General features: G+C 43.5%; 1 protein-coding gene across 2 annotated transcripts in view; it reads left to right on the top strand.

Annotated features, from left to right (window-relative positions):
* The window catches only part of LOC139548047 (membrane-associated phosphatidylinositol transfer protein 3-like), a 146737-nt gene that overhangs the window by 87123 nt on the left and 41404 nt on the right, over positions 1 to 18210 (top strand). For both annotated transcript variants that reach the window (XM_071357356.1, XM_071357355.1), the window contains exons 7-10: positions 635 to 775; positions 1725 to 1918; positions 6253 to 6410; positions 7178 to 7348. In XM_071357356.1, the coding sequence (XP_071213457.1) occupies positions 635 to 775; positions 1725 to 1918; positions 6253 to 6410; positions 7178 to 7348 (664 nt within the window). The remainder of the gene's footprint in view (positions 1 to 634; positions 776 to 1724; positions 1919 to 6252; positions 6411 to 7177; positions 7349 to 18210) is intronic.

Genomic DNA, 18210 nt, shown 5'->3' on the forward strand with positions numbered 1-18210 from the left:
AGATCTCATTGTCTCTAATCTCTCATGCCAAATCCAATAATGTGCTGCAGTCCATTTAATGGAAGCCAATAATTTCCAGAGGAAGTGATGATTGGGATAGAGAGGGCTGGGTAATCTTCTGTGTTCACTGTGGGGACTAGTGTCGCCAGAGGCCTGCAGCTTTATCATGCCGTCTGCAGACTCCATTAACTTTCACACACCTGTGGACAATCCCCTCTCTGATAAGGACCTGTGTTCTAATTAAGCACTGTAATTTTAAAGAGCGCATTATTGGCAAAACCATACAATGTTTAAACTCTATTAAATTGAACTTCCTCTCCTTGCATAACTTTGACAAGATTTGTGGTCATAACGCAATTCTTAGTCAGGAAGCCAAGTACAATGGTGGCACGTCAAACCAATTAAGGAGAAAATTGTGTTGTTCCCTCAGACTGAGTCAGTCCTAATGAAGTGTGCTATTGACATTCAGATTCAACTGTGGATCTGAACAGGCACGGGGCCCAAATCTGCCTGCTGGGAAGGCTTGGCAGCCTACATTGATTGAGTGGAGCGAGGTTTTCTAAAACGGTGTGTGTGTACTGTATGTGCGTCTGTGTGTGCGTGCATGTGTGTGTGTGTGTGTGTTCCCGTCCAGGTGTGTGTGATGGGCGACTGTGTGGGAGGTGTGTTGTGCTTCGACGCCCTGTGTTTCAGCAGCAGCAGTAGTAGCAGCCAGAGGCAGCACAGCAGCCCCAGCCACAGCAGCAGCAGGAACAACAGCACTGAGAGCCTCAAGGTAGGAGCATGACACATTACAACTCAATCAACTTGCTCTCTAACATGTTCTGTAAAACTGCACTTTTGGATGCCCCTAAGAGAATTTTGAATTGAGGCATTACAATTTCAGTTTGTGCTTTCTGTGCTATTCAACTATCCCCCCATGGCGTGTAGCTAGAATTGTGTAAGTTCTTCTCTGTTCAGACAGCTTTCCTCTCAGAAAATCTCTCCTACCCCATGCTATCCCGGCCAAGACCTTGAAATTACTTGGTGTCCTCTCTCTCCGTCCTGAGCTGGCCTGTCTTTTCCTGTTTGTTTACACCCAGTTACAGTAGCACTGCATGATCCCCTGTGCTGCTCTTTCTGTCCGAGCCCCTCCTCTCTCCCCTCTCTGCTATCTCTCTCTTTCTCTCGCTCACTCTATACCTGTTCTCCTATTTCCCCTCTCTCTCTCTAACCTCAAATCTACTTTGCCCACTTCTACTCTCCTGTAACCTCAAACATAAAACAGGATCAAAATCTCTCTGGAGTTAGCAGACGTGGGTTGAAATACTTTTGAGGGTATTTCAATTACTTTTAGAGACATTTCAAAGGAAGTAGTTGAATATTAGAATGTATTTGGAAATACACATGGAAAGTATTGGTTTGTATTTGAAAAATACTCAAACAAGTGTATTTTTAAATACAAATATTTAAATACTGTTTGGTCCTAGGGGTATTTTAAATAATGTATTTAGAAACAAGAATTTGAACAAAAATACTCATACACAGAAAATAAGTATTTCAAATAGAAATACTCAAATACACATGTATTTAAATCCAGGTCTGGTAGCTAGCCAGCTCCCACATTCTCATATGTGCTGAGAGAGAGGGATTAGCAATGAGCTGCTCGTTTGTGTACAGTTATGGTATTTGAGTGTGAGTGAAGCGTGAAGGCTTGTGTCCCTCGCTCTCTTCCTCCCACGCAGGATAACCCTGAGGACAGCCCCTGTCACAGCCCCAGCCTGGGCCTCAGCTCCAGTAAGAGGCTGAGTAAGAGCAACATTGATATCTCGGCAATGCCCAGCGATGGACACAGCCAGGCCAGACAGCCCCTCAGCAGGAAACAGAGTGACTCGTACGATGGAGACACATCTACAGGACAACACAGCTTCTTCAGCAGGTACTGTAGACAGAGAACAGCACCCTGATGGAAGCTAACCACAACCCTAACCCTAGCTTCATGTCCACATCCCGGTTCAACCCTAGCCATAACCCTAACCCTAGCTTCATGTCCACACCCGGCTCAACCCTAACTCTAATTTCAATTTCTATTGTCCTCCAAAAGTGGGGGACAATACCTACAAAAGCACAATTCATGCACCATGGTTGGATTATGAGGCAGTAGTAACAGTATACTTTTCCCTTTGCTCACTGTGATAGACACAGTGGGGATTATTCTGCCTTTTAGCTCTCTTGGCAAGGACTCTATTGACATTCCGATTCAATTAAGATAAAGGTTAAATACTGTAGATACTCAGATTTAGGGAACATCCCATAATAGTATACTCCTACCATCACATTCTTGCCATATACCACTGTCATTAGAATCATATCTGAATACATGTTTTCTTATCACATAGTTCTATACCCGATGTTTATTCCAGACATTTCTAGTGACATTTTGAATGATGTGTGTATGAGTGCACATCTATCCATCTAGCTATGTTCTCTGTGGTGTGATGGGATAACCCAGATGTACTGTAGCTATCTGGCCCTCAGCCAGGTTGTCATGGGATGTTTTATTTCTGTGTGTGTCACTCTGTCATCAATATTTACTGCAATATGGTCCTTTCTGCCTGCCTTTCTGCCTGCCTGTCTACCTGCCTGCTTGTCTGCATTTCTGCCTGCCTTTCTTGCCTGTCTGCTTGTCTGCCTGCCTGCCTGCCTCCCTGTCGGCCTGCTGAGGGCTATAAATAGCCAGTGTGCATACTGTAGGAGACTGACTACTGCAGCTAAAGCTGGCTGGATGGGGAGCTCCCAGCTCACTACCATGCTACCAATTAACCAGCACCAAGCAACCAGTGTTCCCATTCCAAATCACATGTTCCAGTGAGGCTCACGTAGTTATAGTCAGAGAAATATCATTTTATTTCTAAGGCTACAGTAGCCAGATCCCTGGCAACCTAGGCTGAATCCTAAATGGCACCCTATTCCCTATGAAAGTTCCCCCAGCCCTTCCCACAGGATATCCCCACCCCCTCACAGGGAGGGCTCTGCTCTGGTTCAGTTTAGGCTGTTTTTAGAGCTGTGATACCCAGGCATCAGCCCACTCATCAGGGGGCTCTGGGAAGCCTGCCTATCTCTGGGTCACCTGCCTGTCAAAAGCTTCCCTTTTCACCTAAAACCAGGGGATTTTACTCTACCCGCAGTCCCTGCAGTTATATCTGCAGTGTGGATTTAGGGTAATTAAATATTGCGTGTCTGAAGGGCGGGTGGTTGGTGGGCGGGTTGAATAAAGAGAAACAATACCTTTAAAAAATCTGTAAATGTATCATTATTGTGACATTTTTATAGTCTACGTTGACGTTTTTCTTTCATTATTTTAGGCTATCAGGTATTAGTACTTAAGCCTATACTTTAGGGCTTAAATGTATACGCGCCAAATTGCCGACACAGACAATCGCCAAATAATGCTTTTGAGAAGGGGCAGAATGTAACGGCATTCGTCGTCTGAAGAAGAGGAATCATCGGACCAAAGCACAGTGTGCTAAGTGTTCATGCTTGTTTTATAAAAACTGAACACTATAACAAAAATAAACAAGAGAATAACCGAAACAGTCCTGTAAGGTGAAAACACTAAACAGAAATTAACTACCCACAAAAACCATGTGGGAAAAAGCTACCTAAGTATGGTTCCCAATCAGAGACAACGATAGACAGCTGTCCCTGACTGAGAACCATACCCGGCCAAAACAAAGAAATACAAAACATTGAAAAAAGAACATAGAATGCCCACCCAAATCACATCTGACCAAACCAAAATAGAGACATAAAAAGCTCTCTACGGTCAGGGCGTGACACAGAAAATGTTAACATCAATCCATGGTGGAAAAAAGAACATTGTCGAAGTTTAATTCAATAAGACAAAAGCAGCGAAAGGAGAGTTGAAAATAAAGAGAAGGGCGGGACAGAAAAGTCATGTTTGGAAAAGATTTGGTTTAGTGGTAAAAGAGGATGATAGAACAAACTTCACGTCAGGATAATCAACCGAAATGAATAATTCATGTATGTGTGTTATATTAAACACAGAGGAGGGAGTAAAATGTTGGCAAGCAATAAACATTTCAGAACAGCTATTGCTGAATTAATATCCTTACACTTTCAAAAATACTAGTCGAATAAGACATTGGAGAGATGACGAATTTTGACAAAGAAATTTATTTATAGACTAATACAAATCAGTAGCGGATTTAGGTACGGGCGACATGGACAGGGCGCGGGCGCTGAAGGGGGGTTCGCCCAGGGCACCATATTGAAACAAATAGCCAAACCGAAAACTGCAGACAAAAATGCTTTCTGATACTAAGATCAGGGAAATGTAGGCTAAACTGTCAATGGAGTGAAGAGCAGAAATCTCAACTAGCATGCAACACCGGCTGTTATGTGTGATGATTGTGAGTCGCTATACAAATTCCACAGTCAGAAAACGGGACTTCAAATAGGCCTATGGCATGTCAAGGGAACTGTAGCCTATTGTTAATATGGGTTAAATTAAAACTGAAATCTGGACATCTAACCAGAATAACCTACAGTTTTTTGGCAAACTTCTGATAATACTAGTCCCGTGCGAATCGACATCCCTGTGTTTTGAGAGAAAATGTCTTGAGTTTTACAGGTGTTGCTCGAGGTTTGAGCAAGAAAACAATAACTGCTTCGATTAATTGAACGTAGTGCTGCGCATAGCCTATATATGAATGGCCTACGTGTATCAACTTTCACAGTGAATGCTTTTGTTTATACGTTTTGTGAAAATTAATTGAACATCGCCAAATGCATCATAAAAAATATTGTGCCTATTTAATGCAACCCTTGATGTCAATAGATCGCAAAGCTGCATTCAACTGAGCTACGCGTTTGGAACTAGTTCACTTTCTCATCCATAGCCTAAAAATGCATAACAAGTGCAAGTTAACTGTTAAACTCACATCTGATCTGAAGGCTGGGGGCATTTAGGACGTCTTCTACTGCAGATCGCTAAAATATAATTATGTTCACACTTCCTCAATTCAAATATTATGGCGACACTATACCAAATATGGTTTGGTACGGTTTAGAAACTTGGGAGTCAAGCTCGAGTTATCAGTGTCGCCTGTTATTGCCTGGACTTGTTGAAATATCTTCACACCTTGGAGAAAACCTCCAGGATTCTGTCATAACTGTCAATTTATATATGCACTACTTCAAAAGTTTGGGGTCACTTAGAAATGTCCTTGTTTTTGAAAGAAAAGCAATTTTTTTTTGTCCATTAAAATAACATCAAATTGATCAGAAATACAGTGTAGACATTGTTAATATTGTAAATGAGCATTGTAGCTGGAAACGGCAGATTTTTAATGGAATGTCTACATAGGCGTACAGAGGCCCATTATCAGCACCCATCACTCCTGTGTTCCAATGGCACATTGTGTTAGCTAATCCAAGTTTATCATTTAAAAGGCTAATTGATCATTAGAAAACCCTTTTGCAATTATGTTTTTACTTTATCATATAGTCAGGCAGTTGCAGATAGGTTATTAGCAATTGGGTGTGGGTGAACAAACAGCTGACCCACGCACCACTAGTTCAGACCCCAGCAGTAAGAGGTGAATTGATGGAGGACAGGAAAGTAGTTTGGAAGTTAGAGCAAGTGAGAGAGGCAGGCAGTGGGAAGATGAAAGACAAATAGAGCAGCCGGCAATCCAAGGCAGATTGATTTTCCCTTTTAGGCTGGCCACAGACCATAATCCTTCTCTCCATGCTGGCCTTTGTGATGGAAGTGTTCGTTTTGGTTAAACTGGAGGGTCAAGAGGTCTTCTACAGCTGCAGGGTCTGTAGGTTTATAGCCATGCAGTAGGTTTAAGGCTAGTTTGCCTGTTCAAACATCCACAAGCCCCATCCATCTCTCTGCTCTGCCTACTAAGGCCCCAGTCTTGTCTCCCAGATAAAATGTGCTTACCACACACATGCTCATCCACCTGTTATTTACATGCCCACTCAGGACACACACAGTGGCTTGAGTAGTAAAATCCATTATACTGAGTAGGGGAGATGCAGTATTTGAATTTGAGTCAGTCTCTCTAAGAACGAGGTAGTATATTTCTTGTTTGGTATACCCATCCATTTTCCTCTTTTTCTACAAGGATTGCAACATTTGTAGATTTGGTCTATAAAAATAAAACACAAATTCTCTCTACTTCTCTCTTCTCTTTAATCTCCCTCTCTCCTTCCATCCCTCCCTCCTTCCCATTCTCCCAGTCTGATGCAGGAAGGGGTGGACCTGCGTCCCGGCAGCAGCAGTAGTCTGATTTTGAACCCAGGGAGGTTTGACTTTGAGGTCTCCGAATGTTTCCTGCTGGGCTGTCCACTGGGCCTGGTGCTGGCCATGAGACGTACAGTACTGCCTGCTGTCCAGGGTAGGTGTTGTTAGAGAAACACACACACACTTCTCACACACCTCTGTGTCTAGGCAGACCCTGATGCAACACCTTCCTCACAATTTGTAGCTACCTCGCTGATGGACCAGATTGATCATCATACTTCTTTTGCTTGAATATAACACTATGTCAGATGCAGCTTTTTAGAGCCTTTTAAGACTATAGATATATTTTGAGGGCTGCCTTTCCCACACATCACCAGTGGAGGAAAAAGTACTCTATTGTCATACTTGAGTAAACGTAAAGATACCTTAATAGAAAATGACTCAAGTAAAAGTCACCCAGTAAAATACTACTTGTATGTATCAAAAGTAAAAGTATAAACCATTTAAAATTCCTTATATTAAGCAAACCAGACGGGGCATCATTTTCTTTTTTAACTTTTTTATTGGCGGATAGCCAGGGGCACTCCAACACTCAGACATCATTTACAAACGAAGCATTTGTGTTTAGAGAGACCGCCACATCAAAGGCAGTAAGGATGACCAGGGATGTTTTCTTGATAAGTGTGTGAATTGGACAATTTTCCTGTCAAAATGTAACGAGTACTTTTGGGTGTCAGGAAAATTAATGGAGTAAAAAGGTAAAGTTAGCAAAAATATTAATAGTAAAGTACAGATACCCCCAAAAATGTCTTAAGTATTACTTTAAAGTATTTTTACTTAAGTACTTTACACCACTGCACATCACATTACACATTTTGTACACACACCAATCTCTGCTGTCTGCTGTCCTGTGTCCCTCAGTAAGCCAACTCCGTCCTGCCTGCAACCAGATCTTCAACTTGTTCTATCCCTCGGACCCCTCTGCCTCCAGACTGGAGCCTCTGCTGGAGCCTCTGTTCCACAAGCTGCCCCCCTTCCCCATGCCACGCTACCAGCGCTACCCCCTGGGAGACGGACGCTGCACACTAATAGGTGAGTCAGAGGGAAAGTGTTAATAGAAAATCAATTCAACTATGGAGGAGATACCAGCGTATTTTCTGTTATAATTGTATCGCCGTACTGTATTCATCAGCTTTTGGGTTTTGCATTTCAAAGCCAGTGTGAAATATTTGGATAATTCTAAGTAGGTTGGTTCTACACTACACCATTGAGAGCATCTTGACTTAGAATGTTATTTCTGCTACCACACGGCAAGCGGTACTGGAGCGCCAAGACTGGGACCAAACTGAACAGCTTCTACCCCCAAACTGCTGAACAGTTAATCAAATGGCCACCCAGACTATTTGCATTTTAGTTTTTTCCTCTATGCACACTGGACTCTACCCACACATTCACACATACTACACTGGACTCTACCCACACATTCACACATACTACACTGGACTCTACCCACACATTCACACATACTACACTGGACTCTACCCACACATTCACACATACTACACTGGACTCTACCCACACATTCACACATACTACGCTGGACTCTACCCACACATTCACACATACTACGCTGGACTCTACCCACACATTCACACATACTACGCTGGACTCTACCCACACATTCACACATACTACACTGGACTCTACCCACACATTCACACATACTACACTGGACTCTACCCACACATTCACACATACTACGCTGGACTCTACCCACACATTCACACATACTACACTGGACTCTACCCACACATTCACACATACTACGCTGGACTCTACCCACACATTCACACATACTACACTGGACTTTACCCACACATTCACACATACTACACTGAACTCTACCCACACATTCACACATACTACACTGAACTTTACCCACACATTCACACATACTACACTGGACTCTACCCACACATTCACACATACTACACTGGACTCTACCCACACATTCACACATACTACACTGGACTCTACCCACACATTCACACATACTACACTGGACTCTACCCACACATTCACACATACTACACTGAACTCTACCCACACATTCACACATACTACACTGAACTCTACCCACAAATTCACACATACTACACTGGACTCTACCCACACATGCACACATACTACACTGGACTCTACCCACACATTCACACATACTACACTGGACTCTACCCACACATTCACACATACTACACTGAACTCTACCCACACATTCACACATACTACACTGGACTCTACCCACACATTCACACATACTACACTGAACTCTACCCACACATTCACACATACTACACTGGACTCTACCCACACATTCACACATACTACACTGGACTCTACCCACACATTCACACATACTACACTGAACTCTACCCACACATTCACACATACTACACTGAACTCTACCCACACATTCACACATACTACACTGGACTCTACCCACACATTCACACATACTACACTGAACTCTACCCACACATTCACACATACTACACTGAACTCTACCCACACATTCACACATACTACGCTGGACTCTACCCACACATTCACACATACTACACTGAACTCTACCCACACATTCACACATACTACGCTGGACTCTACCCACACATTCACACATACTACACTGGACTCTACCCACACATTCACACGTACTACACTGGACTCTACCCACACATACTACACTGGACTCTACCCACACATTCACACATACTACACTGGACTCTACCCACACATTCACACATACTACACTGGACTCTACCCACACATTCACACATACTACACTGGACTCTACCCACACATTCACACATACTACACTGGACTCTACCCACACATTCACACATACTACACTGGACTCTACCCACACATTCACACATACTACACTGGACTCTACCCACACATGCACACATACTACACTGGACTCTACCCACACATTCACACATACTACACTGGACTCTACCCACACATTCACACATACTACACTGGACTCTACCCACACATTCACACATACTACACTGGACTCTACCCACACATTCACACATACTACACTGGACTCTACCCACACATTCACACATACTACACTGGACTCTACCCACACATTCACACATACTACACTGGACTCTACCCACACATTCACACATACTACACTGGACTCTACCCACACATGCACACATACTACACTGGACTCTACCCACACATTCACACATACTACACTGGACTCTACCCACACATTCACACATACTACACTGGACTCTACCCACACATTCACACATACTACACTGGACTCTACCCACACATTCACACATACTACACTGGACTCTACCCACACATTCACACATACTACACTGGACTCTACCCACACATTCACACATACTACACTGGACTCTACCCACACATTCACACATACTACACTGAACTCTACCCACACATTCACACATACTACACTGAACTCTACCCACACATTCACACATACTACACTGGACTCTACCCACACATTCACACACACTCACTGGACTCTACCCACACATTCACACATACTACACTGGACTCTACCCACACATTCACACATACTACACTGGACTCTACCCACACATTCACACATACTACACTGGACTCTACCCACACATTCACACATACTACACTGGACTCTACCCACACATTCACACATACTACACTGGACTCTACCCACACATTCACACATACTACACTGGACTCTACCCACACATTCACACATACTACACTGGACTCTACCCACACATTCACACATACTACGCTGGACTCTACCCACACATTCACACATACTACACTGAACTCTACCCACACATTCACACACACTCACTGGACTCTACCCACACATTCACACACACTCACTGGACTCTACCCACACATTCACACATACTACACTGAACTTTACCCACACATTCACACATACTACACTGAACTCTACCCACACATTCACACATACTACACTGGACTCTACCCACACATTCACACATACTACACTGAACTTTACCCACACATTCACACATACTACACTGAACTCTACCCACACATTCACACATACTACACTGGACTCTACCCACACATTCACACATACTACACTGAACTTTACCCACACATTCACACATACTACACTGAACTCTACCCACACATTCACACATACTACACTGGACTCTACCCACACATTCACACATACTACACTGGACTCTACCCACACATTCACACATACTACACTGGACTCTACCCACACATTCACACATACTACACTGGACTCTACCCACACATTCACACATACTACACTGGACTCTACCCACACATTCACACATACTACACTGGACTCTACCCACACATTCACACATACTACACTGAACTCTACCCACACATTCACACATACTACACTGGACTCTACCCACACATTCACACATACTACACTGGACTCTACCCACACATTCACACATACTACACTGAACTCTATCCACACATTCACACATACTACACTGGACTCTACCCACACATTCACACATACTACGCTGGACTCTACCCACACATTCACACATACTACACTGGACTCTACCCACACATGCACACATACTACACTGGACTCTACCCACACATTCACACATACTACACTGGACTCTACCCACACATTCACACATACTACACTGGACTCTACCCACACATTCACACATACTACACTGGACTCTACCCACACATTCACACATACTACGCTGGACTCTACCCACACATTCACACATACTATACTGGACTCTACCCACACATTCACACATACTACACTGGACTCTACCCACACATTCACACATACTACACTGAACTCTACCCACACATTCACACATACTATACTGGACTCTACCCACACATTCACACATACTATACTGGACTCTACCCACACATTCACACATACTACACTGGACTCTACCCACACATTCACACATACTACACTGACACTCCAACACACACCTACACGACACACACCCGCACACTACATACGCTCACACACACAAAACACACACACACAAAACACACACATGCATATTGACGCCACACACACTCACACGTAGACACACTTTCACACTCCTTCACACTCTTCCCATACGCTGCTGCTACTCAGTTTATTATCTATTGTGATTGCCTTGTCACTTTTACCCCCACTAACATGTACATTTTACCTAAATTGCCTCAACTACCTCGTACCCCTGCACATTGACTCGGTACTGGTGCTCCTTGTATATAGCCTCGTTATTGTTATTTTATTGTCTTACTATTTCCTTTTTTTATTTATCAAAATGTTCTTACTTTTTAACTCTGCATTGTTGTGAAAAGGCTCGTTAGTAAGCATTTCACAGGAAAGTACACCTGCTGTATTCTGTGCATGTGACAGAATAATTTGATTTGTTTTGTAGTGAGAAGGCAGGGGTAATGCTAGGATTTCTTAGACTCTGAAACACACACACAAATGCGTGCACATACACACTCTCACACAGACAGTGGTGGAACTGAGGCTCTCACTGTCTGTTAGCCTTACAGAAACATAGCCGAAGCATTGCGTTTCAAAGTCATTATAATTAATCCTCTGGTGTGGTACGTTACCCTTAGACTGCACACGTACAGACCTGTGTGTGTGTCTGTGTGTGTGTGTTTGTGTGGTATTACTGGGCTAGATGTGTCAGGGTAGGTAAGTACTAGGTAGCACAATAATCCCACCGGGGACAGGAGGGCTGGCTTTAACACCCTAATAAAGCCCTGATTTATTTAAAGAATGTTTTTAGCCTCCTTTTGGGACATTGAGACTTAAACACCTTGCCTCTGCCCCTGCCTCTCTCAAGGTAAATCACTGAGAGGAAGTAGTACGAAGGCTGTACAGTATACTGGAACCTACAGCCGTTCTGGTTCTGTCAAGGGGGCGAACCTGTACATCAAGCTGCTTCACGCTACCGAAACAGGAGAAAGGCTCCTGCCCTATGGAACATTCTGGCTCGGACACGGCTTACTTATGGTTCATAAGGGAGTGCCACAGACCTAAAATGTTCAAATACACCTACTTCATGAAGTAACCGCAAATAATTACAATAATGTCACAGCAACATCAACAACAGCAAATTAGCTGTTAGCAACTCCCCATATTAGGAAACTGCTTACTCACAATATGTGTCATCCTATTCAGAAGTGCCCTCTCAGTTAGAAAACGTTATGTTTAATTAGAGGGGAGGAGTCTCATGGTGCATCAGTAGTTTGAGAGACTGGTGTTGTGCAAGGAGACACTTTCACACTCTCACAGTCTCCCTCCCAAATGGTACCCTATTCCCTATATAGAGCACAAGCAGTGCTCTATATAGGGAATAGGGTGCCATTTGGGACACAGCCACAGTCTCTCACAGCTTTACTGAGTTTTAATTACACCACTAAATCTATTGATCATGCTCAGAGGCTGTCAAATTATGAGTTAAATGAAAACACACCCATGCAGGCACACACACGCGCGTACACACACACACACACACACACACACACACACACACACACACACACACACACACACACACACACACACACACACACACACACACACACACACACACACACTGAAACACCCCACTCATTTCCCTTGGTGCTATAATGTGGTAATTAGTTAAAGCGATGATGAGATGGAGAAGCGATCAAATCCTACTCCTATGGGTAAGGCTCTACCATCAATACCCATCCACATTGTGGAGGCTTTATTGTGATGAAGGGCAGTAATACAGAGAAAATATGCTTTCTGTTTGGTTGTGTTTCTGTTGACTAAGCTTAGAGCTGGATGTGAATGAGGAACATCTGGTACTGTAATAGATAAACAGCTAATGCTTTGGAACTGTCAACTTCTGGGTTTGTATGGAGTTATGCCTTTCATATCGCACAGGGACAGTTCAGTCCTTGCATTGCACTGCAGCAATATTCTACACGCACACACGTACACACACACACACACGCACACACATACACACACACACAGAGAGAGAGAACAGTATACCTTTGAAGCTGGGGTGTAGTGAAGGCCACAGTATAATCATGAAAATCTCCTCCTTCTGTCCGCTGTCCACCACAACCTTGGTGCATTCTCCTTAATCCCTATTTATAGCTCAGACCCTCCATACTGATAGTGGTGTTGTGGTTTCTAATCTATCTCCTGGTTCTCCTGGTAGCTCCTACCCCTCTGCCCTCACCCCTCTCCTACCCACCTGCCCTCTTCTCTCACCCCTCTCCTACCCCCTGCCCTCTTCTTTCACCCCTCTCCTACCCCCCTGCCTTCTTCTCTCACCCCTCTCCTATCCCCTGTCCTCTTCTCTCACCCCTCTACTACCTCCCTGCCCTCTTCTCTCACCCCTCTCCTAAACCCCTGCCCTCTTCTCTCACCCCTCTTTTACCCCCTGCCCTCTTCTCTCACCCCTATCCTACCCCCCTGCCCTCTTCTCTCACCCCTCTTTTACCCCCTGCCCTCTTCTCTCACCCCATTCCTACCCCCCTGCCCTCTTCTCTCACCCCTCTCCTACTCCCTGCCCTCTTGTCTCACCCCTCTCCTACCCCCTGCCCTCATCTCCCACCCCACTTCTACCTCCCTGCCCTCTGCCCTCACCTTCTCCTACCCCCCTGTCCTCCCCTTTCACCCCTCTCCTACCTCCTTGTCCTCTCCTCTCACCCCTCTCCTACCTCCCTGTCATTACCTCCCCCTCAGATTTTGTCATCTTTCTCCCAATTTCTCTCTCTCTCTCTCTCTCTCTCTCTCTCTCTCTCTCTCTCTCTCTCTCTCTCTCTCTCTCTCTCTCTCTCTCTCTCTCTCTCTCTCTCTCTCTCTCTCTCTCTCTCTCTCTCTCTCTCTCTCTCTACCTCCTGCCTCTCTCACTCTCTCTTTCTGTCTTTCTCTATCTCTTTCGCTCTCTCTCTCTCTCTCTCTCTCAGAACATAAAACTCAAGCATCTGACCCTCTTTATCCCTCTCTGTTTCACCCACAGTCTTACTTTCTTTCAAATATTTTATTTTATATTTTGCATTATATGACAGTCACCAACATTCAGAAGATTCTCTCTTTCTCTCTCTTTCTCATCCATCTCTCTCTCTCTGTCACTCTCTCAACCTCTGTTTCTCCTCCAGCACACATCGTTAAAATCCTGGTGGTGTTTCTTTCCTTCGACAGAGAGTGCGTCACAGTCAGTGTCCCCTGTCTGTGTGCAGCGTGCTGTGAAAGACAAAGTCCCCACAACACTGAAGTGACAGAGGATGAGGGCTCCACTGAGAGTAGAAGTAACAGGGCTCATTAAAGATAGCAGATGATTGATTGTGTGTGTGTGTGTGTGTGTTTTTATTTTTTGGATTTAGTTTACCTTTATTTAACTAGGCAAGTCAGTTAAATAATTAAATAACAAATTCTTATTTTCAATGACGGCCTAGAAACAGGGGGTGAACTGCCTTGTTCAGGGGCAGAACGACAGATTTTTACCTTGTCAGCTCTGGGATTCGATCTTTCAACCTTTCGGTTACAAGTCCAACGCTTTAACCGCTAGGCTACCTGCCGCCCCTTTGTTTGTGTGTGCGTTAGTAGAATGTGGTGCCGAAATTTTTACTTGCAGCATTTTAATTTAAAGGATATTTGAGAAATTTACCAGACCATATGCATTGGGTGCGTAACGATGCTCAGAATGACATAAATCACATTTAGATTATGGTTATTCATAACAGAACATGCAACTCAAGAATGCAATGAAATTTAGAAAAGGGGAGATCTAAAGATGCAACAACTAGCATGGGTTGCTAATATGACCAGGATTGTGCCTTTGGCTACTGGACAAAGAAACAAGTTGATTTGTCACGCCCTGGCCATAGAGAGGCTATTATTCTCTATTTTGGTTAGGCCAGGGTGTGACTAGGGTGGGCATTCTAGTTTCTTTATTTCTATGTTTTCTGTTTCTATGTTTTGGCCGGGTATGGTTCTCAATCAGGGACAGCTGTCTATCGTTGTCTCTGATTGGGAATCATACTTAGGCAGCCTGTTTTTCCACCTTAGTGGTGGGTAGTTGACTGTGTTAGTGGCCTGTATAGCCCTAGTCAGCTTCACGTTTGTTTTTTGTTGTTTCTTGTTTTTGTTGGCGACATTCATAATAAAAATAAATGTACGCTCACCACGCTGCACCTTGGTCCGGTCATTTCCACCCTGACGACGATCGTGACATGATTTGAAAACATGAGAGAATTATGCTCCTGGTTTCAATGGCATATTGGTCTTATTTAACTTTGAAGAAAGGTAAGACATGCCTCATAATATAAAGTAAAACATTTAGGTTTCAAACAATTAAGTATATGTTTTCAAAATGCTAACTGCCTCCAGCTCAATACAAAGTGGTGTGTGACGCACTGAAGCCTCCCTACCGTTTCTTATATGCACTTGAATGGAGAATGGTAAGTGCACTTCAATTACCAATTGCGAAATAAAGCTATTTTTAGTAGCTCTTTTTAATCGTGGCCATAGAAACAGTTTTTAACACGCGATTGCATTTAGAATTGTTAAGCAATGATTGGGCTTATAAAAGCATATGTTTCACTCCAGCAGCAACATGAGCTGTTTGAGAAGCTGTAGCAGCAGCTCTCGCGCAAGCTGACAGATTTCTGCGGATACTGTAGGCTCTGTATCTGTGTGCTGTGCTCCTGTGATAAACATAACGACTAACAAAAATAACCAAGCGCCAATTTAATTCTACTAAATTATGCAAATTAACCTATAGATAAGGATGACTGGTCAAATGTATTTCCATCGACTGGTATTTCCAACAATGAATAGGATAAAATGCATTATTTTACAATGTGATAATTTTTTTTCCCGGGCAATTGGCCAGTGGCAGTTTCATTTATGAGCTTTTATTTAATTTTTACAATGTAACGGAAACTCTGGTGTGTGTGTGTGCGCGCACGTGTGTTCATGCATGTGCTTGCGTACGCGCACGTGAAAGGATACAACAGATGAAAGAAAATATCTGTCACACCCAGTCACATTTTTACACCAATTGCCATACAACAAAACACTATTTTCACTCTCCCATAGACACACACACTCTAGTATGCTGATTGTTTATTTTCCAACATTTACTTAGCCCTGTGTGACACTATCAAGACGTATTTGACCATCCATGGCACCTTTCCCCATGCCTTTAAAAAGACCAGTCCAAACTGTTGGTTTTTCTTGGCCACCATAACCGCAGGCCTGTATTAGCTTCACCTGATTCCCCCACACTCCTGCCTGGGAAAGCGGCCTGGAATTGGTATTCCGCTGCGGCTGCCAGTCCCTTACAGACAGGGGAAATTAGACTGACAGCCGGATAGCGTGGAGAAGCATCCGATGCTTTGTTTAAATGCCCGCTAAAGGTCACAACAGCAGCAACACACAAAGAGTTAACCTCACTGGAATGGATTGCATATTGAAAGTAGACATCCTTTAAGGACCGAGGTGATAGATGATGGCTCCCAATAACACATTTTGATATGCAGACATGCAAACACACAGGAATATAATTACATATAGTAAATACACACTTATACATACATACACACACACACATAAACACAGAAGCATCATGAAAACAAGCATCCAACACACAAATTGCCTCTCCATAGATAGCTGGTTATATAGAGGAATACAAACGGGGGTCCTCTAACAGATGACCAGTAGAAGTGGAGATGCACTGCTCCCTGTTTAGCATTCTGATACAGGTACATGCTCTCATTGTGTATCTCCATATCCTACCATCCATGCTGCTCTCTCAAACTGTTCCCCCCTCACCCCCTCCCCCCTGCTGCCCATAATAGAAATCATCCAGCCTTTGTGTTCTACTGGCCCTGTCATAATGTAAAAATGAAATTCCTGACTACTGATGGATTCGCTGGTTCAACACGGAGAGGACATATCCTGCTGAGAACATGTAATCAAACAGGGTCTGGTCCACCCTCAACATCTGTGGCATCCAGTACTTCACTGCTCGGTAACCAGTAATCACACACACATACAAAAATACAAATACAAAAATCCACATACATGCATGACAGATGCATGCACACATCTTCTGACAGACACACACACACACACACACACACACATACATTATACACACACAGACCTGCCCTTAAATATGGCTGTGCTTAATGGAATGTTTCCCAGGCAGACACTCAGACTGTCTGTTCCTTTCAGAGGAACAGTCAGTCAATGTTAAATGTAATGAGAGAGATTACCATGCTATACGGCAAGTGTCTTACATATAACTAAGACAGAGGACAGACCGACAACAGACTGTGTCTGCATCTCTAATGGGACCCTATTCCCTATATTGCATTACTTTTGACCACGACCTTGATCAAAAGTAGTGCACTATATAGTGAATAGGGTGCCATTTGGGAGACACAAAGTTGGATATTGTTATTGGTTTGCTTTTATGGATATTGTTATGTCGATGCTTTTCTTCTTCTTTTTCTTCTTTTTTTTTTACATTCAATTCACTGTCTTTGTCCTTCCCCTCCCTCTTTCTGTCTACAGTACAGTACACCATAGCATAGTTGTTACAGAAGGCTAATGATAATGTTGCCAGAGCTGGAGAATTGATTGGAACAATATTGATGCACTCAGATAGCCTATACTACAGATTGTATGACTATAAACAACAACACTGAACTGTAACCATGCCAACCAGACCTGAGCCCTAGTTATCATACTGCCAGAGAAAGAGAGCATATGTGACCAACCGGCTGAAATCGGTCTTATGTAGCCACATTTTTTTTACATTGGATAAAAGTAGAGACTCAGAGCTACAAAATGTTATCATACACTGCATTTTTGAGGAACAATGGGAAAGTAATTCTGC

This window comes from Salvelinus alpinus, chromosome 21 (assembly GCF_045679555.1).
Source record: "Salvelinus alpinus chromosome 21, SLU_Salpinus.1, whole genome shotgun sequence".
Taxonomy (NCBI): domain Eukaryota; kingdom Metazoa; phylum Chordata; class Actinopteri; order Salmoniformes; family Salmonidae; genus Salvelinus; species Salvelinus alpinus.